The sequence below is a fragment of the Pseudophryne corroboree genome, chromosome 9, assembly GCF_028390025.1.
Source record: "Pseudophryne corroboree isolate aPseCor3 chromosome 9, aPseCor3.hap2, whole genome shotgun sequence".
NCBI classification, from domain to species: domain Eukaryota; kingdom Metazoa; phylum Chordata; class Amphibia; order Anura; family Myobatrachidae; genus Pseudophryne; species Pseudophryne corroboree.
This window is the reverse complement of record NC_086452.1, coordinates 429,150,749-429,175,435: the sequence shown is the minus strand read 5'-3', so window position 1 is coordinate 429,175,435 and position 24,687 is coordinate 429,150,749. Positions and strand designations below refer to the sequence as shown.

Genomic DNA, 24,687 nt, shown 5'->3' with positions numbered 1-24,687 from the left:
TGCCTGCGATCCGCAGGATCCTTGAGGGCCGCTGTGTCTGGAGACGGTAGCGCCACTTTCTTGGACAGGCGCGTTAAGGCCTTGTCCACAGTGGGAGGTGATTCCCAACGCACCCTGTCCTGCTTAGGGAAGGGGTATGCCATATAAATTCTTTTGGGGATCTGTGGTCTCTTTTCCGGAGTCTCCCAAGCCTTTTCAAAGAACTCATTTAGTTCATGAGATGTGGGAAAATTTATAATCTGTTTCTTTCCCTTAAACATGTGTACCCTCGTGTCAGGAACAGAGGGTTCATCAGCAATATGCAACACATCCCTTATTGCCACAATCATACACTGAATGCTTTTTGTCACCTTAGGGTGCAATTTTACTTCATCATAGTCAACACTGGAATCAGAGTCCGTGTCGGTAGTAGTGTCCACAAGTTGTGCTAAGGGACGTTTTTGAGACCCCGACGGGCCCTGTGAGTCGGTCTAATCCGAGGATTGACCCCCTGATGCCTCCCGATTCAGCCTTATCAAGCCTCTTATGTAAAGATGCCACACTTGCATTCAACATATGCCACATGTCCATCCATTCCTGAGTCGGCACAACCGACGGGGACACACCACTCATTTGCTCCACCTCCTCCTTGGAGAAGCCTTCCGCCTCAGACATGTCGACACACACGTACCGACACCCCACACACACAGGGATAAACCTATAAGGGGACAAGACCCCAACCAGGCCCTTAGGTGAGACAGAGAGAGAGTATGCCAGCACACACCCAGCGCCTAAATAACACTGGAAAAAAATGACCAGATAGCGCTTTTTTATATATACTATCCAAATTCCCACTCACTGCGTTACCAATGTGCCCCCCCTCCTTCTTTTTCCAGCCTGTGAAGTGTTCAGCAGGGGAGAGACCGGGGAGCCAGCGTTCTCATGCAGCTTCTGTGGAGAAAATGGCGCTGGTTAGTGCTGAGGATCAAGCTCTGCCCCCCCAACGGCGGGCTTCGGTCCCAGTGCAATTGTAATAAAATGGCGGGGGATCTATGATTTACTGCCTCCGCAGCCTAATCATACTCTATTGTGCCCAAAATTGAGGATTATTGCTGCCCAGGGCGCCCCCCCCTGCGCCCTGCACCCATCAGTGCTGCCTCTGTGTGTTGTATCTGGGAGCAATGGCGCGCAGCGGTACCTCACGAAGATCTGAAGTCTTCTGCCGCCTGAGATGTCTTCTATCTTCTCATACTCACCCGGCTTCTATCTTCCGGCATCTGTGAGGACGGCGGCGCAGCTCCAGGACGAACCCCAGGGTGAGACCTGTGTTCCGACTCCCTCTGGAGCTAATGGTGTCCAGTAGCCTAAGAAGCAGAGCCTATCAGTTAAGTAGGTCTGCTTCTCTCCCCTCAGTCCCACGATGCAGGGAGCCTGTTGCCAACAGGACTCCCTGAAAATAAAAAACCTAACAAAATACTTTTTCTACAGAAAACTCAGGAGAGCTCTCTGCAGTGTACCCTTTCTCCTCTGGGCACAGAATCTAACTGAGGTCTGGAGGAGGGGCATAGAGGGAGGAGCCAGTGCACACCCATAGGAAAAGTTATTTTTAGGTGCCCATGTCTCCTGCGGAGCCCGTCTATACCCCATGGTCCTTACGGAGTCCCCAGTATCCTCTAGGACGTAAGAGAAACATTATTTCAGATGATTATTTCGTAGTACAAAGACAAAAACCCTCTTCCTAACAGGTCTTTATTTAGAATTCTTGGGTGGATAGAATGTGTTTCTATGATAGCCCCCCTTCCCCCATCTTCCACCATCTTCCTCAGGGCTGAGACAGGTGTCGGTGATGCTTATAGGGCTTTGATGAACCTCTGGAGGATTTTCACTCTGAAGTAACAGAACTACTGCTACGAGTGTCAAAGCCATCACAACATGCGTAGGGTCTTCTGTCTTTGGGGTGCCACTGTTCTATTTATCAAGAGTAGCCCCACAAATAAGTATTTTTTCTTTACGTTTAGGAGTTCTTCAAGCCTCCTTGAAAAATATCTAGGTCCCAGTGAAGAAAGATAGTAAAGGAGGTCACCTATCCACTTTGCAGTTGTGGAGTGCAGTATGCATTGTCAGGGAGTATTGGAATGAGTGGTATTGGATTCATGTGGCATTATCCTTAGGTAGAATGTCCTAAGCGCTACAGTGAGTGATGGACTTCAGGTGATAGTCATAGAGAGTAAATGGATGGAGAAATATTGTAGGATATACAAGAAGAAGAAAATATATGGAGTATACTAAGACTCCTATGTCCACCGCCTCCGCCTAAACCAATTAATTAAGAAATCTATTCATGAAGCAGTGAAAAGAGTGGAGAAGTGAGCCAGTGGAGAAGTTGCCCATGACAACCAATCAGTGTTGAGGTAACATTTATAAGGTACATTCTATAAAATTACATGTAGCAGCTGATTGGTTGCCATGGGCAACTTCTCCACTGGCTCACTTATCCACACTTTTCACTGCTTCATGACTAGACCCCTTAATGTAACAATCTGCTTTATAACTATGGTGGACATGTACTAAGCAGTGAAAAGAGTGACGAAGTAAGCCCAGTGGAGAAGTTCCCATGACAACCAATCAGAATTGAAGTAACATTCATAATTTGCATACTATAAACTCATACAGAGCGGGCTGATTGGTTGCCATGGGCAACTTCTCCACTGGCTCACTTCTCCACACTTTTCACTGCTTCATGAATAGACCCGTTACCAGGGCTTAAAGTGGTCCTGGTTAGGTGGTGAAACACATGGAGGAGGACCATGGAGGCACCAGGACCTGAGGAAGGGGGTGGTCTTCAGTATGCCGAATGTCGGGATCCCGGCGCACAGTATACCGGCGCCGGGATCCCGACACCCAGCATACCGACAGCTATTCTCCCTCGTGGGGGTCCACGACCCCCCTGGAGGGAGAATAAAATAGCGTGGCACACGTAGCGCGCCACCGTGCCCGCAGCGTGGCGAGCGCAGCGAGCCCGCAAGGGGTTCCTTTGCGCTCGCCACACTGTCAGTATGCCGGCGGTCGGGCTCCCGGCGCCGGTATGCTGGTCGCCGGGAGCCCGGCCGCCGGCATAACCTACTACACCCTGAGGAAGGAGGTGGCTGCAGCTCATCAGCAACACTAGTGCCGCCTGTATCATTAATTGACGCAGATGATGGTGTGGGTTTTTCTGTTGGAATTACTGTGCAGGGCAATGGAGATGGTGAAACTAGTTCGCCCTACCATTACAGGTGGTGGAACTCAGTTCCACCTCGTCCCCCCCCCCCCCCCCCCCCACACACACACACTTTAACCCCTGCCCCTTACAGGTGTGTAAGGGGTCTACACACCTCTCATGCCCACACCCATCATCTGGGGTAGGACATATCCTGCCCAACATACATCTCATTTTTGTTATGCATTTGTTTTCCCTTGTGACTCTCACAATTTCTCTCCATCCATTTACCCACTATGTCAGTTACTTGGAACATATCCCTCACTTTATTGCTTAGAACATTCTTCCTCACCTATCCCAATGTTCCATGGTAGCCGCAAGCTACATATCCCCAGTTCATGCGACCAGATAGGCTTCTTTCACTGTGTGTAGGTGGCAGCTACATGGGCAATTAATCTGAGATATGTTTCTGCAGAACATAATTGTACAGAAAACTCTTCCGCAAGTTTCTGGTGTCTCTGACATACAATAATTTTATTTTGCACAGCACGGTGCTGATGTGAATCTGCAGGATAACTGGGGCGTGACCCCGATGTACCTAGCCGCTTGCAGTGGACAGATGGAGTGTATCCGGCTCCTGGTACAGGCAGGTGCCGACATCACATACAAGAATAAGGTATGTACATGGACTGTGATAAGCATTTCTTTTTTTAAGACATAAAAACATCCCCCAGCTCTCCATTCTGAGTAGAGAACTCATTTTACAGTGGAATGAATAATAATTTCTGCTGGTTGGGCAGTAGGAGAAGCAGTCGTGGGTCAAACTGTGAGCTCTTGCAGGTCCTTGGGAGATTTCTGTCTAGATTCTTCATCTAAGGGGGCACTTATTAAATCAGCAGGCTAGTGTTGGATAACTTTGCTCTTCAATAAATGAAATGATCAAGTAAAAACTGTATTTTGTGTGTACCCAGGTTGTCTTTGTTGTATATTCAACTTTATTTGAAGATCTGAAACAACTGTGACAAATACACAAACACAGGAGAAATCAGGAAGGGGGGCCATAACTTTCTTTCACGCCACTGTAGGGCTTAACTCAGAACTGATCGCTAGCAAGCGATTTTTGCAGCCCTGCGATCAGATAGTCACCGCCCACAGGGGGAGGGTATTTTCGCTGTGCAGGTGCCAGGTGTGCGATCGCATGTGTAGCAGAGCTGTACAAACAGATCTTGTGCAGTCTCTGCGCAGCCTAGGACTTACTCAGCCGCTGCGATCACATCAGCCTGTCCGGGATCGGAATTGACGTCAGGAACCCTCCCTGCAAACGCATGGACACGCCTGCGTTTTTCCAGACACGCCCTGAAAACGGTCAGTTGACACCCGCAAACGCCTTCTTCCTGTCAATCTCCTTGCGATCGCCCGTGCGAATGGATCCGTTGCACAAACCCATCGCTGAGCGGCGATCCACCTTGTACCCCTGCGACACGCCTGTGCATTGCGGTGCATACGCAATTACGCATGCGCAGTTTGTGCCTGATCGCCCGCTGTGTGAAGACGCACTGCAGTGATCAGGTGATCAGGTCTGAATTACCCCCAGAGTTCGTCAGGTTTCAAATCTGCCATTCCTTGTAGCTGTCAGACTAAACGGGGAGCCCATTGAGACGTGCTATCAGCCACACGGATGTACACAAGGGAAGGATTTTGTAGTTCCAGTGGAAGGCGGGTGACCTCCACTAGACGCTGCTGCCTGTGTTTCTGCGTGTGACTCACAATCAGACCCGGGCGGTTGTTGTAGGTCAGACCAGGCCAGATTGTGAGACAGCTTTATAATTTTCCAATCAAAATCAATCTATCCCATATCCTTGGCTTAATAAGTTTTGTCCTCTTTTAGTGAATAATAATGAACACTGTAGATCTGACAGGTAAAACCTGTTGTGACACTGATCTCCCCGAAATCATATTGGAAAGTGGACTATATCCATTCATTAATGTTATTACAGAATCTGTGGGTTCCCATGTCCTCAGTACTGTTATTGCTGCTGTCTGGGAGACTACTGTCATTTGGATGTGAGTAAAGCGAATTGCCTGGCTTCCATCCATCCAGCATTCAGTATCCATCCAGCCTGCAGTGGCGTAAGTTTATCCCAGTTGCCCGGAGGCAAGAAAAATATTGGTGCCCCCCCCCCCCTATATATAATCCGTGAGCCAATAAGATGCTGTTTTGAGATCCGAGTAACACCGAAACCGCTCATCTCTAATTCTAAGTCTAACTATATGAAGCTACTACAAAACCATTGCAGCTAGGCAGATCTATGGAGGGGTCCAGCCACACACTACATAGATCTGCTCAGTCACTCACAATGCTGATTATTTCTCTGACAATTAATTTGCAAGTGTTACATCCAGGTTTAGAACCCACAACCTATTACACTGGTAGCATGCACCTTACCGATGGAGATATCTGCTCTTGCATAGGAAGTATGAGAATTCTAACTACAGTATATGAAGTTACTTGTAATTGTCAGAGAAATAACTTCATATAGTTAGAATTCTCATACTTCCTTTATAGGAGCAAATAGCTTCATCTGTAAGGTATCTGCTTCCAGTGTATCTATAATAAAGAGGGTGTGATTTGTAAGGTGTAGTGACTAGTGGGGAAGTCGGCTAAGGAAGAGATACCGGCTGCTGTCAATTAACTTAATTGATTAATGTCGCTGAACACACGGAACAGGAGGAGAGGTGCCCCCCTCCAAAGCAGGAGCCCGGAGGCAGCTGACTCCGTTGCCTCCCAGAGTTCTGCCTCTGCATCCAGGGCAGTATTGGTTTGGTCAGGGCAATGTGCTCAGCTCTGCCAGCAGTTGGCCGTGATTTACTGCATTCTCTGTGGATTAGTAAATGAATCTTAGACTTCTGATTTTGAATTGACATTTAATCCCCAGTTAGTGTTTTCTTTTATCTGCATTCTATGTTATTTGTGGGCCCTTTTAAAAATGAAATTTGTGATTAAAGTGGTAATCAAACAATCGTGCACAATCTTCTTGTTCTGAAATACATCAGGTCAGACCCATCCCCCCTCTTGACCACACTCGGACTGTAGGCCCTGGGGGCAGCACCTGGCAGCCAGTATGGCAAGTATTACTGCACCCTGCAACCTGTACAGCCCTCTGTGCTCCCTTGTGCCCATGGCCTGGCACCCTCAGCGTGACGTCACAAAGTCACGTGTTCAGGGGGTGGGGCCAGCACAGGGCATAGTGCCACCCTGTATTGACACTGCTACAAGGGTAGAACCAACTCTTTCTATACATAATGCTTTTCTGTTTTGCTCCTTCTCAGTTCAGGCACATTTATGGTTCACCTTAATCATAAGAGTTAGAGAACATCAGGATTCCAGTATTATATGGGGCACTTTTGTATGTTTAAAACTATATATGCACCCCATTAAAGGGGCAAAGCCTCATCATAGCTCAGAGCAGGTGTATACATACATTTGCTGAGTGGAGATGCCCGCTCTCCTGCCCCTCATCCCCATTGCAACAGCATCTTTAGAAGTTGACCTTCTGAACCCCTTTATCTATTACTGCACTGTAAACTAAAATGCCACTTTTGCATTGCTGCTCAAAACTGGGTGTCCATGTGCCTACGCCATACTGTGTGGAGAACCTCTCACTCCGCCTAACTCTTTCCATTGTCTGCTGCAAACAGCTGCTCTTCCCCAAATCACTGCAATATGGCAATACGCGCTGATAGATCTTCTATACATTACTCTGCTAACACATTGCTCTTTCCAGCTTGAGTTATGAGTACTGACCTTCATCCAGTATGTGCTGCTTCAAGCTTTTTCCTGAGTCTTCATAAGGTAGCAGGTAAAGAATATGCTCAGGTGAAGGGTTCCAAGCCCCCACGGCCTTAGCCTGAGAAGAACCCTCCTAATAGTTATAGCATATGGCAGTGGTTCCCAAACTTTTTTGAATCATGGCGCCCTAGAGTTTCAGAAATAATTTCACGGCACAACTATGTTTCTTACTGATAAATTCTGAAAAACATATGAACCTAAGTAAATTAGATTTATATATCATCTTTAGGTTCAGTTATGTGGTGAAGGACAGGAGTCACTGTTGTTTGTCCACATATTTTATGATTGGAAGACACCAGCAATGGTTTTTCCTATCAAATTGACCATAAATGATTTGAATTGGTCTTGGATCATCAACCCCGGGCACCTTCATTTAGCACAAGGCACTCTAGGGTACTACGGTACTAAGTTTGGGAACCACTGGCATAGGGTATCATTCTGGCAGACAAGTGTAAGTCAAGTGCGATCCCACCAAGAAATCAGCTTATGTTGGGGACACACTGGAATGGTGTGTGTCGGGTCAATATGGCTGCCCACGGGGCAACATATCGGTACCCCGGGACACATAAGAACGATGTAATGAAGGACGGAACGATCCCTTCTTCTGTCCTTTATTACCCTGCATGGCGCCGCATGCGATATCGTCTGGTTAACTGTGCAACATGGCCCACTGGAAGATTTTGCTAATGACGGAGCATAAATCGGGCCTACAAACTAGGTCAGTGATGGGGAACCTTCGGCCTTCCAGCTGTTGTTGAACTACACATACCAGCATGTCTTGCTACACTTTTACTCTTTGACCATGCTAAAACTGTTGCAGGGCATGCTGGGATGTGTAGTTCACCAACAGCTGGAGGGCCGAAAGTTCCCCATCCCTGCACTAGGTGATCCAGACGATATGTCGTTCAGATTCAGATCACTTTCTCAGATTTGTCAACCTGTATTGTAAGTGCTTTGACAACTGAAGTTACAGTAGGATTACTGCAGGTCCTGTACCAGCTGAGGTACAAACCGTCTTTAACACATTAATATCTTCTGGTACAGAATATCTATGATGGAAGTGTAGTCTTCCTTTGGGAAGGTAACATACTTTAAAAGACGATCAACACTTGTGGGACATACCTATGATCTCAAATCCTGTTCTCACATAAAACAAAGTTTGCACAAGGGATTATTTTTCTCTACTTTGTTTCACTCCATAAATATGACTTCTTGGGTCTTTTACACTGAAAAGAAGGAACAATTATCTGTCTTTAAGTTCAGATAATATTTTATGTTCTTGGGTCTTATACAACATGCTCCTCCCAAAGTTTCTTGGGAGTCAAAACTGGGGACAATGGGGGTCATTCTGAGTTGATCGCTAGCTGCCGTTGTTTGCAGCGCAGCGATCAGGCTAAAAATCGGCATTTCTGAACATGCGTATGCACCGCAATGCGCAGGCGCATCGTACGGGTACAATGAGCATTGTGAGTTTGCACAGGTTCTAGCGAAGCTTTCAGTCGCACGGCCGAACGCAGGAAGATTGACATGAAGTGGGCGTTTCTGGGTGGCAACCGACCATTTTCAGGGAGAGCTTAGAAAAACGCAGGCGTGGCTGGACGAGCGCTGGGCGGGTGTGTGACGTCAAAAGCCATCCCTCCGTCGTTAGAATCAACGCACACAAAGAGTAACTACAGGGCTGGTCTTGTTTTGCACAAAAAGATTTTGCAGGCGCTCTGCTGCACAGGCCTTCGTACTTCTGCAAAGCGAAAATGGTGGGCGGCGACAATGCGTTTGCACGGCTGCTAAAAACTGCTAACGAGCGTTCAACTCGGAATGACCCCCATTATTCATCCTCTTCTGAAAAGAGCAGGACTGAAGTAGGTCTCCAGAGAGCTGCGGAATGTTCTTTTAGTATCTGGAATGCTTCTGAGAGCTTCTCGAAAATATCTCCTATATTCTTTAACAACACTTTACAAAAAGCAACATCATCTTCTACGATGTCCTTTTTGTCCTGTGTAGCTCCTCTCAGATAAGATCTGATGCCACAGCAAGAAGAACATAGGCCCAAGCCCAACAGGAGCCTTATTCATGTTGTAGCAGTGTGCAGAAGAATATTCTCTGTCTTCTGGATCTTAAATGAGAGGAAGCATTGGTTGCACCTTGAATTTGATATCCTTCCAGTTGAGTGATCCCTTTCTCTCGCACTTCTCTGGGAACTTAAACTTCTTCTGCAACTACTACACCTAATTACCTTCCAATTCACCATTTTTAACTAATCTTACGGATTATCTTTATTGTTTGTCTCACTTACATGTAGGGTTTTGTAACAGTTCTGACTGCCACTATGAAAAGGGCAGGATCCATCTCTGTCATCTAAAATATAACATAAGTGTTCCAATCCTGACATAACACCCATACACATATGCACACATATGTTATATTCACAATTGGTCATGTAACATACCTAAAATCACAAATAACACACTCAGTCACACAGAAGAAAGGCAAGAAAGTAGGCAACTCTTTATTAATAGAGACGTTTCATAACGAAGTCATCAACATGTGATGCCTTATCCATCAGGATACCAAATACTCATGCCCACATGCATTTGGGACACTAATGGAGCTTCTGCTCCTCCCCCAAGCTACATATATGCCAGACAGTTTATGCCAGAACTCAGCTCCCGGCTACTGTAGGAGTTCCCAGTTGCTCAACCAGCCTGGAAACCTCCGGAGACACCGGACCAAGAGAAACCGACAATGCACCATACTATTGCAAGTGTAAGGTAAAACAAAAACTTCCCCAGTAAGAGAGGGAGATAACAACAAAAAAAAGGAGGATGTTTTTATGTCTTGGAAAGAGTACTGCGGGGATTGAGGCAGGGTGTTGCGGGTTCCAGTTGTTAGATCAACCCAGATATCCCTGTTGACCTTTTGTGTGTCCACCCTTTGTACCTGTCAACCTTTTGGCCATGTCAGCCTATTAATTGGTGTCAACCTAGTCAAAGTTGACATTTTCACTTTTGATCAGATGAACCAAATCCTGGGTATTGCCATGGTAACTCAGGAATATGGGTTTGGATGGTAGAATAAGTTGCTGGTGTAAGGGGATGCAATAGAGGTCTTCTCTGTAAGCAATATTATTATAAATAGAAGTACGGTAGATTTTTTTATTTTATGATTCATGTTATTTATGGAATGTGTTCCTCTAAATAATTATTTACCGTTGCATTGTAGAAAACAGGACTACCTCCCAAGCGTCTGGCGTCCCAAGTTGGTTTTATAGCCTGGATTGAGTCCTGCTCCCATCAGCCTCGTTCACTCAAACACCTAAGCCGCCTGCGGATCCGATCCAGCCTGGGACCACAGAGGCTCAGAGCTGTTAGGACCTTCAACCTGCCACAATCACTGAAGTGCTACCTTATGTTTGAGGACCTTGTGCTACAGGAGACTCTCTAACATCTAATGTGACAGGTGTATTGTTGGAAACCAGGACTGCTGTTCAGTATCCAGTGTTCTTGATCTTGTCTGTACAGTGGGAACGTCTTCTATCCATTAATGGTGATAAACATGAACCTGCTGATCAGTGACGCATGGGGAACAGGGAAAAACTCACTTTAAACAGCACTTGTTCGCTGTGGGCTTCCATATACTTACAATAGTAGCAGTTTGACCGAAGTATTCCTTTACTGCCCAATTTAAATGGGACACAGTGATTTATCAGTAGTCTAGAGTGGAGGAGAACCCTATTGCAGCTGAAAAAAGTCCGCTAAACAATTCTACACAATGATTTTGCTTAATTCAAATTGTTTTGCAATTAGCTACCGGTCTAAGTTTGGCACAAGAAGTAGGCAGATGATTGATAATTTGACTGCCCAAAATATTCTGCAATGTGTCCACCTTTCCAAGTCGACGGAACAAGATGAAAAACCTGATGTCACTTACAGGGAAAGAACAAGGGCTTCCACTAGCCCTACGTCAAAAGCAAGATAATTAATTGATTGGCTGAGAAGTCTGGCATTTGTGTGTATTGCACTTCTTGCGTTTATCCGTGAAGGGTCAAGTACATTGATGATAGTTGGACAAACGGCAGTACAGTTGGCAACCACAAAGCAACTAGATCATTAGCTAAGTTGGCCACACATGAGACAGCTAAACTTTGGACAGATATTTGCAGTCACGATGGGGGTGGAGGACGGCTTAACAAGCGATCCAACACACGAGCAAATGTGGTTCTCACCATAGGCAAGCTACGAGTTTGGTTCTTCCTTCCATAGTCTACCTTTGTCTAAATTTGTGTATATGCCTCCTTGCAAAGCAGCCTAGAATTCATTGCAAGAAAATGTGAGCCCTCAATCTACAGTAAAAGTAACCACACAAAAAAAAAAAGTGCATGCTGGGTATTGCAAGTTACTGGAATAACTCCTGTTGCTAAAATAGGAAAGCTGCCCTAAATCTGCACTTGGAAGACACAGACATTTGGCGAAGATGCTGTAAATATCCGACATTCCATAGCAACCTCTTTCACTATGGAAACAGACTCCTCAGTGCACAGGTTGGTTCCATGGTTACAGGTGTTTTTAAGGAGCATCAGCATGTCTGCCAAATGGTAGCAGCAGCCACGTCAGGGGCTTCCAACTGTCGGTTTAGGTCAGAAGACATATTTCAAGCATCATGAGTTATTAAAGTGAGTGTTGGTACCCAGCATAATTATCTTAACTAGACTAATATGTGTTTTATATCATTTTTGAGTGAAGTTATCCTTGAGCTACATTATTTCCAGAAAGGTGTGGGCCCAACAGTCCAATTCCAGTCACATTCGTGGATCTCTCAACTATACACAGTGAAGTCAGCCATTTTGGGGAAGGGAGCGTAGCCAACTATTGACATTACTGAAGCATGAGGCGCAGTCTCAGTGAGATTATTAATTTCTAGTGAATTTATAGGATAGGTGGCTGACTCCATTGTGTTTACTTGATATGTATGCTTTAAAATAAAGTGAACTTAACGGATTTCCAAGCTGTTGCCATTTAGAACAACAACAACAACAACAAAAAATTAATTTATTTAAACCTATCAAGATGCCAAATAATCACTGGAACAATATATAATCAGGAATTTGTGAGCGACCCACGAGATCTGAAAATACGACGGGATTGCTGTGTGGGTAATATTTCAGGCACAGAAGTAAAATATGTGATACAACATCAACTGGGGCTTTGCATAATGGGGGTAATTCCAAGTTGATCGCAGCAGGACATTTTTTAGCAGTTGGGCAAAACCATGTGCACTGCAGGGGGGCAGATATAACATTTGCAGAGAGAGTTAGATTTGGGTGGGTTATATTGTAATACTGGCTGCTTTATTTTTACACTGCAATTTAGATTGCAGATTGAACATACCACACCCAAATCTAGCTCTCTCTGCACATGTTATATCTGCCCCTCCTGCAGTGCACATGGGCCCTCATTCCGAGTTGATCGCTCGCAAGGCGATTTTAGCAGAGTTACACACGCTAAGCCGCCGCCTACTGGGAGTGAATCTTAGCTTCTTAAAATTGCGACCGATGTATTCGCAATATTGCGATTACTAACTACTTAGCAGTTTCAGAGTAGCTTCAGACTTACTCTGCCTGTGCGATCAGTTCAGTGCTTGTCGTTCCTGTTTTGACGTCACAAACACACCCAGCGTTCGCCCAGACACTCCCCCGTTTCCCCGGCCACTCCTGCGTTTTTTCCGGAAACGGTAGCGTTTTTTCCCGCACGCCCATAAAACGGCCTGTTTCCGCCCAGTAACACCCATTTCCTGTCAATCACATTACGATCGCCGGAGCGATGAAAAAGCCGTGAGTAAAAATACTATCTCCATTGTAAAATTACTTGGCGCAGTCGCAGTGCGAATATTGCGCATGCGTACTAAGCGGAATTTCACTGCGATGCGATGAAAAATACCGAGCGATCAACTCGGAATGAGGGCCATGGTTTTGCCCAACTGCTAAAAAATTTCCTGCTGCGATCAACTTGGAATTACCCCCAATAATAATAGTTTGGGGTTTTTGTTGTTTTTTTAAATAAAGTTTTTATTAATAACTTGCATCATTTTCCTTTTAAACTGCTATTCCATTATGAATGTGTTGCAGTTAAGACTAGCACTATTTTCCGGGACCTCGTAAACTAAAGCAAAGCTGAAATTAGGGTGTTCTCTAAAGTATTTTCACCAGGTAGAGCATGGGCGGGGCAAGAGGATGGAGAATGAAGGGCCACTGAGGCCCATGAACCCTATTGAGGTCCCGCTGTCAGGGTTGGACTGGCCCACAGGGGTATCAGGGAAACCACAGGTAGGCCCCACTGCCTGAGGACCCACTCCTTCCTCTAGGGATCAGGTTCCAGACTGTGCACTTGTATTATACATAGTAGATATGTTGCATTAGACTGCACTAAACTATTGTGTATTTTAAGCCTCTGGCCACACCCCCTTTGTAGGCTGGCCACACTCCTAAGTATGGGCCCCTATAACTGCATTCCCCCAGTGGGCCCTTCATGCCCCAGTCTGACACTGCCCGCTGTATACTTCTGAGCATGCGCATTGAAGCCTAAAATGAGCTAAGGGACCCTGGGGTTGATGTATCCAGCTGGAAAAGAGTGGAAAGGTGGACCATTGTAGAAGTTGCCCATAGCAACCAAGCAGCCTTGAAGTAGCATTTATAAAGTCAATTCTATAAAATGATAGGTAAACGTTAAGTGGTTGCTATGGGCAACTTCTCCACCGGCTCACTTCTCCACTCTTTTCACTGTTTTATACATGAACGACTATGATATAAAACACCCAATGTCAGCAAAAGTGCACCCACATGCTAACTGTACCTAACCCAGCACCTAACCTAACTAACTGTACCTAACCCAGCACCTAACCTAACTGTACCTAACCCAGCACCTAACCTAACTAACTGTACCTTACCCAGCACCTAACCTAACTAACTGTACTTAACCCAGCACCTAACCTAACTAACTGTACCTAACCCAGCACCTAACCTAACTAACTGTACCTTACCCAGCACCTAACCTAACTAACTGTACCTAACCCAGCACCGAACCTAACTAACTGTACCTAACCCAGCACCTAACCTAACTAACTGTACCTAACCCAGCACCTAACCTAACTAACTGTACCTAACCCAGCACCTAACTAAACTAACTGTACCTAACCCAGCACCTAACCTAACTAACTGTACCTAACCCAGCACCTAACCAAACTAACTGTACCTAACCCAGCACCTAACCTAACTAACTGTACCTAACCCAGCACCTAACCTAACTAACTGTACCTAACCCAGCACCTAACCAAACTAACTGTACCTAACCCAGCACCTAACCAAACTAACTGTACCTAACCCAGCACCTAACCAAACTAACTGTACCTAACCCAGCACCTAACCTAACTAACTGTACCTAACCCAGCACCTAACCTAACTAACTGTACCTAACCCAGCACCTAACCAAACTAACTGTACCTAACCCAGCACCTAACCTAACTAACTGTACCTAACCCAGCACCTAACCTAACTAACTGTACCTAACCCAGCACCTAACCAAACTAACTGTACCTAACCCAGCACCTAACCAAACTAACTGTACCTAACCCAGCACCTAACCTAACTAACTGTACCTAACCCAGCACCCTGTTTTATAGCCAGCTGGTACTAAGTCATATGAAAGGGAGAAAAAAAACAATGGAGAAACACTTGGAGGGTGTGCAGGTCCTTGTAGTGCCATTTGGAGGGTCTTGGGGTGCCTCCAGATGAGTTGGCTCTCAATTTAGATATATTCTTTTAGCATGTAGCATATCAATATTTTACAGTTATATAACCCAGAGTGGGTGCTATTATTACGTAACCTTATGGGCAGCCAGACACGGCCTGGTGGCTTAATCATATCTTTGCAAATACATGCAAACGGAGATCTCTGTATTTCTATTATTATGTAGTATTCAAATCTCATTGCTGATCCTTTGCAGTGTGCAGGAGAATATGGGTACTTTTTTTTTGCTTTCTTGCTTTTCTACATACCTCTAAGGATGAGAAGATACAGCTGCGGTTTTGGCGAACCATCGTCGCTAGGTGATTTGCACCAGACCCCTGTTTGTCACCAACAAAAAAAAAGACTTTTTGAACAACAAGCAAGGTTCAGACAGTTGGTGCCTTTAGAGTTCATATAACTGTATGTGACTTGCAATGTTTTGACAGGTAATGCTGCTCATGACCTGTGTTATTAAGCTCTCCGGGGACGTGACAGTGATAATATGTATACTCCTGGGTGATACCAAGGCAACAAGGTCTCCAGGGATGAACAGCTCACCTGCTACCATTAAACATGGCTGCAGCACATGCAGCTGGGGCACCTGTCTGTAATACCTGTGTGTAAGAGAAAATGTGTACGTGATCATGCAAATAGGAAAAATCAATACATTACACAGAGCAGTCTCGGACCTTTCTTGCTGTGGAACTAAGGGGGCGGGGGATTTATTAAAACTTAGACAAAGTGGAGAGGGAGGAAGCACCAGCCAATCAGCTCCTAACAGCCATGTTACAGGCCGTTAGAAAAATGACAGGAGCTGATTGGCTGGTACTTGATCCCTCTCCATGCCACCACCCAACACTGACCCTTCCCATTGGCCAAAATGCTCTGCTCCAGGACTTCCCTCTCAATTTATTATTGCCATCACCTGTGGTGAAACACCTTTCTTATCCATTAACCTGTTCAACACAGATACAGCCAGTCATAAATTAATAAGAAAGTCCAGGAGCAGAGCATTCTGTCCCTCCTGGCAGGGCCGTTTCTAGGCAATTTGGCTCCCACTATGAGATTTAAAAATGCACCCCCCCCCCCCCCACCAATTGACATAAAAAAATGCCGCCCCCCCCCCCCCCCCCCAATAGATATAAAAAACACACATTAGTGCACGCCTTTGGCGTGACCTCACTAACATGGGTGTGGCCTCTCTAAAATGGGCGTGGTCTCACCTGAAAATACTACCTTACACCCCAGTTTTTGAACCTGCACCAACAGATCACAACCACCACCGGGAACAAAAAAAAATTTCCACCATATTAAACCCCACACAGTATTGCCCCCTGCATCATATTATGTCACACACTGCAATGCCCTTGATACATTATGCCCTACATTAAAGTTTCTAATTACTTTTAAATTACCTGCTCGTTGCCAAGGGTTTCACACGCTGGGTGTCATGTTGGTTGCCAGGGGTTTCATGCTCTGGGATCCATTCTGGTTGCCAGGGGTTTCATGCTCTGGGATGGGTGTCATGATCATTGCCAGGGTTGTGTAATGATAGTTGCCCGGAGTAATGCTCATAGTCAGGGCTCAGGGGTGTGTAATGCTCGTTGTCAGGGCTGTGTACAGCGCCCTCCAGCCCGAATCTCCCTCCTCCTCCCGTCCGCCAGTTGCTCCTGGTGCTCCCCCTCCTCCCCATCATTAGTACTCCGCTCGGGGGCGGAGTTTCGTGAAATGACACGAAATTCCCCTGAGCAGAGTACTAATGGCAGGGAGGAGGGGAGGCATCAGGATTAACTAAAGTGCCACGGCAAGTGCCTCGTCCGCCGCAAGAAACGGCTCTGCCTCCTGGAATGGGTAATGTTGGGAATGCTATAATAAATCTCCCCCTAATATCTTCAACACGACCTGGTAGCTAAATGATGGAAATGATAGTATCACAGTTGGAGAGATATGGGTTCCCTACCTCATCAATACGTCTGAGAACACACTGAGCAATAAAAGTAACTTTGTATCTGGAACAAACCATGTTGCAATCCAAGAGGAGAGAAAATACATTTATATTTTTGCATGTAGCCCACAAACGTTAGCTTTATTTTTACACTGCAATGGCGATTTCAGTTTGGATACACCCCACCTAAATCTGTCTCTGCACATGTTACAGCGGCCCCACCTGCAGTGCAGAGGTCCTGAAACTAGACACAGGAGTATATTTGCCTCATAGACCGCTGTAAGAAGAGCAATGGTGTTACTCCCTGATAGGTGGGTACCAGCATTTTCACAGATTACTTAAGTAGACTTTTTTCAAAGTTGGTGTAATACTGAAAATAATCTTACATTTAAGCAACAACATTTAGGTCTCTGGAGCTAGTGCTGAACTGAGGTGGTCATTCCGAGTTGATCGCTCGCTAGCAGTTTTTAGCAGCCGTGCAAACTATATGCCGCCTCCCACTGGGAGTGTATTTTAGCTTAGCAGAAGTGCGAACGAAAGGATCGCAGCGCGGCGGCAAAGTTTTTTTGTGCAGTTTTAGAGTAGCTCAATACCTACTCAGCACTTGCGATGACTTCAGACTGTTCAGTTCCTGTTTTGACATCACAAAAACGCCCTGCGTTCACCCAGCCACGCCTGCGTTTCTTCGAACACTCCCTGAAAACGGTCAGTTGACACCCAGAAACGCCCACTGCATGTCAATCACTCTGCGGTCAGCAGTGCGACTGAAAAGGATCGTTAGACCCTGTGTGAAACGGCATCGTTCGTTGTAATAGTACATCCCGCGTGCGCATTGCGCCGCATATGCATGCGCAGAAGTGCCTTTTTTTGCCTGAATGCAGCTAGCGATCAACTCGGAGTGACCACCAGAGTACGAAGTTCATTCTTTTTGTGACTGCAGGGGCAATGTATCACACCTCCTAATGAGTGGACAAGTGGACGCTGGCAGCTTCTATCTATCATTCTATAGAATGCACCTGATAAATGCTAGCTAGCAGCTGATTGGTTATTACGGTAAACTTGTCCACTTCTCCACTCTTTAGTGACATATCTATAATGGGAGTCTTTGCGCCCTTCTGTACATGCGTCATCCTTCTGAATATATCACCATAAAGATGGCGCCGCCAGGAACATGTATGGGGGAAGCCCGTTGCACAGTGGGGGGCACAGTGCACTTAGGCCCCCCATCTCCCTTAAAATGCCCATTTCATGAGAATGTCAGTCTGGGCTGTGATTAACATAGAGAACGCTTTCTACAGAATATCTGTCCTCAGCTTCTAGGGGCTGCAGCCGATGCGGTCTCTAGAAGCCGGTGTTTGTCACATGCACCAGTAACACGGGCCCTGGTGCTATAGAAGCCAGTAGGGGTGTGGCCAAGCCCTGATTGGAATATGAGGCCCTGTAAAAGTTGTGCGCACTGCTGCTAAATTGTCCTGCATCACTTATATCTCTTTTGCGCTGAGATTTTCATCCACTGGAATCAGGACGGTTGGGAGGCATGCAAGGGTGACCTTGCAGGGTTGGTCCCCTGAAGGACAGGAGGCATTGTAATTGGGTAACCCAGGTTGTGCAACGCGGGTTCCGTTTACAGGGAGAATCGGATTTCCCGGCACTTGGAGATGATGTCCTTGGAATAACCAGAGTCAGCGCCGCAGTGTGAAAGGGGCCTGTCCCGGGTCTCACCAAGTTTGGAACTGTTTTTCAAATCCCGGGTCAGACCTGGGACTTTGGTGTAAAAGGAGTAGGATTGGCCCAGGCCCTCAGACAAGCCTAGGTTTCTATACCCACACCCACTCCTTTGTTGCTGCCCATCATGTTACAAGGGGAACCTGCAGGGGCGTTTCTAGAGAGGAGGGGACCCGTGTGCAGACTCCGTGTTTGGGCCCCCTCCTCTCCTGTAGCCGTCACCGCCGCTGCTAGCGCTCTCAGCAATGAGACTCTGGTACAGTGCCAGAGTCTACAGCGCATGCGCAGGGCTCTGAAAAAAATGTCAGCCGCGCCATTTTTCCGGAGTCCTGCGCATGTGCTGTGCCAGAGTCTCTAGTGCTCAGTGCGCTAGCAGCGACGGTGACGGCTACGGGAGAGGAGGAGGCCCACACACGGTCACCGATGGACGCCGGAAAGGTAAGTATAGAAGAAATGGGTGCAGTGTGTTATAGATACGCCACTGGGTACCTGGATTTTTATTTCTAAACAGACAAGACCAGGATTTACTTTTGGTATTATGCAGTTTTATTATTTCTATCACAAACTAAATAAAACTAGCAGTAAGCATTATTAACCTGGGAATATAATTTCTATTTATTACAAAAAACAAACAAACATCCACTCATTTCTTAAATCCAATGAATGAATAGGATATAACCACGGTCACAAGAAGTGACACACCACATATGACTCTCCTAGCAGTGTCGGACTGGGGCGTGAAGGGCCCTCCGGGGGAACATAGTGGTAGGGGCCCATATTTAGGGGTGTGGTCAGTCTTCAGAGGGGCTGTGGCTAGCCGCCACATTGTTTTTCCTAACCATTAGAGAATGCATGGGTTGGGCCCTTTGATAAATATATTTAGTAAATAATGCATACATGATAATGTAGCACATTATTAACAGCAGTGAGATAACATATGTATAATGTGTAATTCAAGAACACCTGATCACGGGGGGAGGGGGGCCCACCAGGGATTTCCCACATTCCCCTGTGGCCCAGTCCAACCCTGACTCCTAGGAGCCCAAATGTATGTGCATATTATACATCCACTGAAAATATCAGCACAAAGCTGTAAAGCTGAGTACATACTAGATGATATTTTGAACGGTTTGCCCAATTCCGACTGACTCAAATCATCCAGTTTGTACGCACTATGGGCCTAATTCAATACGCGATCCAACCGCAAAAACTGGTAAGCGGATGCAGGCGCATGCGCAGAGCCCGTCATGCGATGCACCCGCATTTTCTGTGGTCGCCCCGCAGAAAATGCGATTGCCTCTGCGGGGGGTGGGGGGGGTAGGAACGCTCCATTTACAAGGTGGAGACGGAGCGTTGCGGGGGTGGCGACAGAGAAATGGGGGTGGCACCAGTCAAATGGTGGGTGTGACAGGGGCGCGATCGGGGCGGCTGCATGACGTCACACACAGCCGCTGCACCGGCAGGAGGATACCTCATTTTTTGGTATCACACTGAAATTGCGGTGCAACCGCAATTTCAGAGTGGTTGCGGGGGGGGGGGGGGGGGGGGACTGATAGCATGCTGGGCGGCCTTGCTCTGCAGAATTTGCAATTCTTACTGAATCAGGTCCAATGCTCGCTCCCGCAGCAGCGTCCGTCACATCTTCAGGTCAACCCTACATGCATGTGGCCACTGATGATATATCTTTAGGTCTTTTGCAAGATTGCACAGTGTGAACGCACTATGGGGGACATTCCGACCCGATCGCTCGCTGCAGTTTCTCGCAGTGCAGCCGTCGTTGCCTAGCGATCGCCTCTGAGGCAGAGGTGGTCGCTGGGCGGGAGGGGGCTGGACGGCGTTTAGTGGGGTACGGTCCGGCCAACGCAGGCGTGGCAGGACCATTGGGGGGGTTGTCCGCGTCGGCTGCGTGACATCAGTAGTAGCTCCCGGCCAGCACGCTAAAGCTGCGCTGGTCGAGAGCTACTCTTGCAGTGAAAAGGCATCGCTGCAGTGTGATGCCTTTGCACTTCTGCGGGGAAGGGGGGGGGGGAGGGGGGCGGCACTGACATGTGGGGCGGAATAGACCTGTGCTGGGCGTCCCCCCGCATGTCAGTGTGAATGATCGTAGCTGTGCTGAATTTAGCACAGCTACGATCAACTCGGAATGACCCCCTATGGGGTTATTCAGAGTTGATCGCAGTTTTTGCTAAATTAGCAAAAACTGCAATCGGACTACTCACATGCTGGCCAGCCTCAAATAGAGGTTGACCCCCTGCTTATGCAGCATGGCAGAAGCACCGCCTCCATGTTTCCTATCGCAGGAAACACAATCATCAGCCAGCCCCGAAAGTGGCCATGGCACGATTGGTTGTTCCCCCCCCCCCCCCCCCCAACGTCGCGCCACCGCCCATGGGCACCCGCCGCATGTGAATCATGATGCAAAAGCATCCTTCCAGGTTGCGACTGCATCATGATAGCCCGTGCACGCGCACTGTGGCCGCTGTGCGTGCGTAGACGGCAAAAAAGTGATCGCAGCCATAACGATCAGCTCTGAATAAGGCCCTATATCGTTTGTCAGTCCAAGGGAAATTGGGATGACCACCGCGTTGTTTGCTGGTCGTCTCATGTGTACCCAGCTTACAGTACATCTTGATAAACAATTAATATATATATATATATATATATATAAAACGATCGGACTGAAAGTAATGTGTGTCCGGGAATTGTACATTGCTAGAAGCGTACAGAAGTGCAATTGTTGAAAATAAAAATAAATGAATGCCTGTGTGTCCAGCGTTAGACAGCCGTGGCTATTCTTAGTTTGGCAGGAGATGTGGGAGAGGAAAGGTTAGTTGGGGGGCAGCTGGCTGGGAAAGGATTCTATAAATTGCATCTGTCGCTGTGCACATTCTGTATCTGCTGCCAGAGCAAGATCTGCCAGGGCCATCGGCCATTCTCCCCTGAATCCATTCTATTTAATGCTATCACGGAACATCAGGATCCCTACAGTGTAAGAAAGAGAGAAGGAACTTACACTGTTACCTAGGAAGCAGAGGCTGTATCATAGGGGGTCATTCCGAGTTGTTCGCTCGCAAGTGAATTTTAGCAGATTTGCTCATGCTAAGCCGCCGCCTACTGGGAGTGAATCTTAGCATCTTAAAATTGCGAACGATGTATTCGCAATATTGCGATTACACACCTCGTAGCAGTTTCTGAGTAGCTTCAGACTTACTCGGCATCTGCGATCATTTCACTGCTTGTCGTTCCTGGTTTGACGTCACAAACACACCCAGCGCTCGCCCAGACACTCCCCCGTTTCTCCAGCCACTCCTGCGTTTTTTCCGGAAACGGTAGCGTTTTTTCCCACATGCCCATAAAACGGCCTGTTTCCGCCCAGTAACACCCATTTCCTGTCAATCACATTACGATCGCCAGAACGATGAAAATGCCGTGAGTAAAATTCCTAAGTGCATAGCAAATTTACTTGGCGCAGTCGCAGTGCGGACATTGCGCATGCGCATTAAGCGGAAAATCGATGCGATGCGAAGATTTTTACCGAGCGAACAACTCGGAATGAGGGCCATAGAACACAATGCAATGTGATCAGACCAGGGCTGCCCCTCTCTTGGATTTCAGCACCCTGCTGTTTAATAGTGGTGACACACACCAGCACCTTGTAAATACCTGCAGATTTGCACTGGGCTCAGGAAGATTGCTGCCCATCTAATCTCATTTATTATATATTTTGGTAATAATAACATTCTAGCTAAACAGGAAACAGTAGTAAGGTCCCTGCATAAGTTGATTATAAAGATAAGCGAAGGGACTGCTTCTTAAACATTAATTTGAATAAATAATACAATAAATGTATTAATTACAGACTAGAAAGATGAAAAAGTATCCTCACTGTTTACTCAGCATTGTACATTGGTTTTCACTTTTGTTGGTCTAATAATGTGTGCATTCAAAAAATAATAATTACATTCCTCCCCCAACTGTCCTGAATACAGCGGAACACTAATTGGACACTGTCCCGCTGTCCCACCTGCAGGCTGTGGTGTCCCATAGGTGGGGGAGAGACAGATGGGAGAGCCAGTGAGGGAAGGTTAGACGGGGGCTGCTCAGGGAGCGCTAAGCACGCCCCCAAAATTACAAAAATCAGGGTCGCAACACTAGGCTCCATCCCTCCATCCAAGTCCCCGCCCACCCATCTCAAGGCCCGACCCCCTTAATTAGTACTGTATGTCTGATTAAGGATGTATGATATCGCAGCGGTCGGGATGATAGTGAAGATCCTGACATTGGAGGTGATAAGTATTTTTACACCCTTCATGCATGGCAGCTAAGGCTAACCCTCCGGGGGGTGGCGACTAGGGCTAACCTTCGGGGGTGGCGGCTGGGCCAACACCCCACCCCCCCCCCCCCCCGCCCTTAACCAGTGCCTAACCCTAATGCTCCCCCTCCCCAGGCCCTTACCAGAACCCCAATATTTAACTTTGGGATGTCCGCTGTCAGTATTCCGGCGCCGGTCTCTGGAGTGGTGTAGAGATTCCGCCATCGGTCAACGACCGCTGGCATCCTTGACCGATGGCAAAATCTCGACACCATTATACTCATTGTTTGTGTGCAAAGTCCTACTAGTACATTTATTATTAATCATTTTTTAATATTGTTAATTTTGTGCAAGACACCAAGTATTCATTATAATATACTGTATATATTTAAAACTAGTAGAAAACAGCAAAGTATTTCAAAGAAATTCTATTATTGCACATAGAACGTCATTTGGTATTGGTTGGAATACAGGATGCTATGAAGAAGTGTTTTATCTACCTGGAATCCTGGATTACCCAAGTTACCTCAGAGACCCTGATCCATCACGTGCTGCTTATGGTTCTCCTGATTCAGGGAGGCAGCGGGGGTGTCAGTACCCTTCACAGGTTTACATCACAAAAACAGTATAGAGTAATTAGATAGACAGTCATTAGGTCGACCCCATATGGTCAACATGCATTAAGTCGACAGGGTCAAAAGATCGACTACAAAAGGTTGACATGGAAATGGTCTACACAAGATTTTCATATGTGGCCACAAGTACTGCAAATGTATATCATTGTGTGCTCACTTTGCTCCCCACTCTTCAGGAAGGTTACTATTCCCAAACGTAGCCCACGCGGATGTTAAATCAAGCAAAAGTTGACAGATACAATATGCAATAAAAAATAAAAATCTTGTGTCAACCATAAGTGTGTTGACCATTGTTATGTTGACTTTTTTAACCTGGAAACCTTTTAGAACTGTCGACTTTAAGCACTGTCTACCTTTAATCTGTCGACCCTTTGATCCTGTCGACCTAATGTATGTCAACCATATGGTGTCAACCTATTGACTATATAGATACTGTCTATACATTGGATCTCGTGAAAAGAAGTCTAGAGAGAAACAAAGTTTGCCTGAAATGAATACATTAGCTTGCTGGACTAATAGATCGAAGAAACTGCAGGCCCCTCCCAACTATTTCTGCTGCTCCACCCATTGTCTGACTTCTGCTCACCCTGTCCACCCTCCCCCGCTCTCTCCATTCTGACCTCCCCCTTGCTCTGACCCATCTGCCACCCCCCTCACCACCACACCCTTCGCTCACATGTTCTTGGCAAAAATGGCAGGTTCTCCTCTTCTGTGGTGCTAGATCTGTCCCTTCATTCTCACAGAGGGAGCCACCAGACAGACGGCATGCACCGTAGCTCCCACCGTGCATGCCAATTATTATATATTCTTAGGCATACATATAAATACATGAAAAAATGGCAGCTTGGGAGAGCATATAATGCACTTGTGAAATACATGTTAGTAGCTCCCTGATAAAGCCTCATGTTTGTCTGGGTGAAACGCGTCAGTGGATTATTACCTCTATAAGGCGTTTGCTGCAAGGATCATCCCTGGTTTTTTACAGAGACTTTTGCTCGTCTTTCATCTTTACTCCCATATGAGACAGAGGTGCCACGGCTGTGAGCGGCAGTGGATTACTACAAGCCGGATGGCAAACTGCGCTTCTGTCAGACTTGGGAATACAGAATACAGCCTGGAGCTTCTGGTAATAAAGTATACATCCTACATTTGTTAGTCCAAGACTGTGCATTATCTTTTTTTATTTATTTAAACAAGGAGAATACTAACTTGTATTCTAATATCATCAAACATACAAGAAGCCCTAGTCATGTGCTTTGACCTG

The 24,687-nt window shown here is 46.6% G+C and overlaps 1 protein-coding gene across 1 annotated transcript in view; it reads left to right on the top strand.

The window, feature by feature from the left end:
• The window catches only part of LOC134958421 (poly [ADP-ribose] polymerase tankyrase-2-like), an 89,824-nt gene extending 76,725 nt beyond the window's left edge, over positions 1–13,099 (top strand). Inside the window, exons 4-5 of the mRNA XM_063941016.1 lie at positions 3,726–3,854; positions 10,248–13,099. Of these exons, the coding sequence (XP_063797086.1) occupies positions 3,726–3,854; positions 10,248–10,469 (351 nt within the window). The 3' untranslated portion in view covers positions 10,470–13,099. The remainder of the gene's footprint in view (positions 1–3,725; positions 3,855–10,247) is intronic.
• Positions 13,100–24,687: the final 11,588 nt, after the last annotated feature.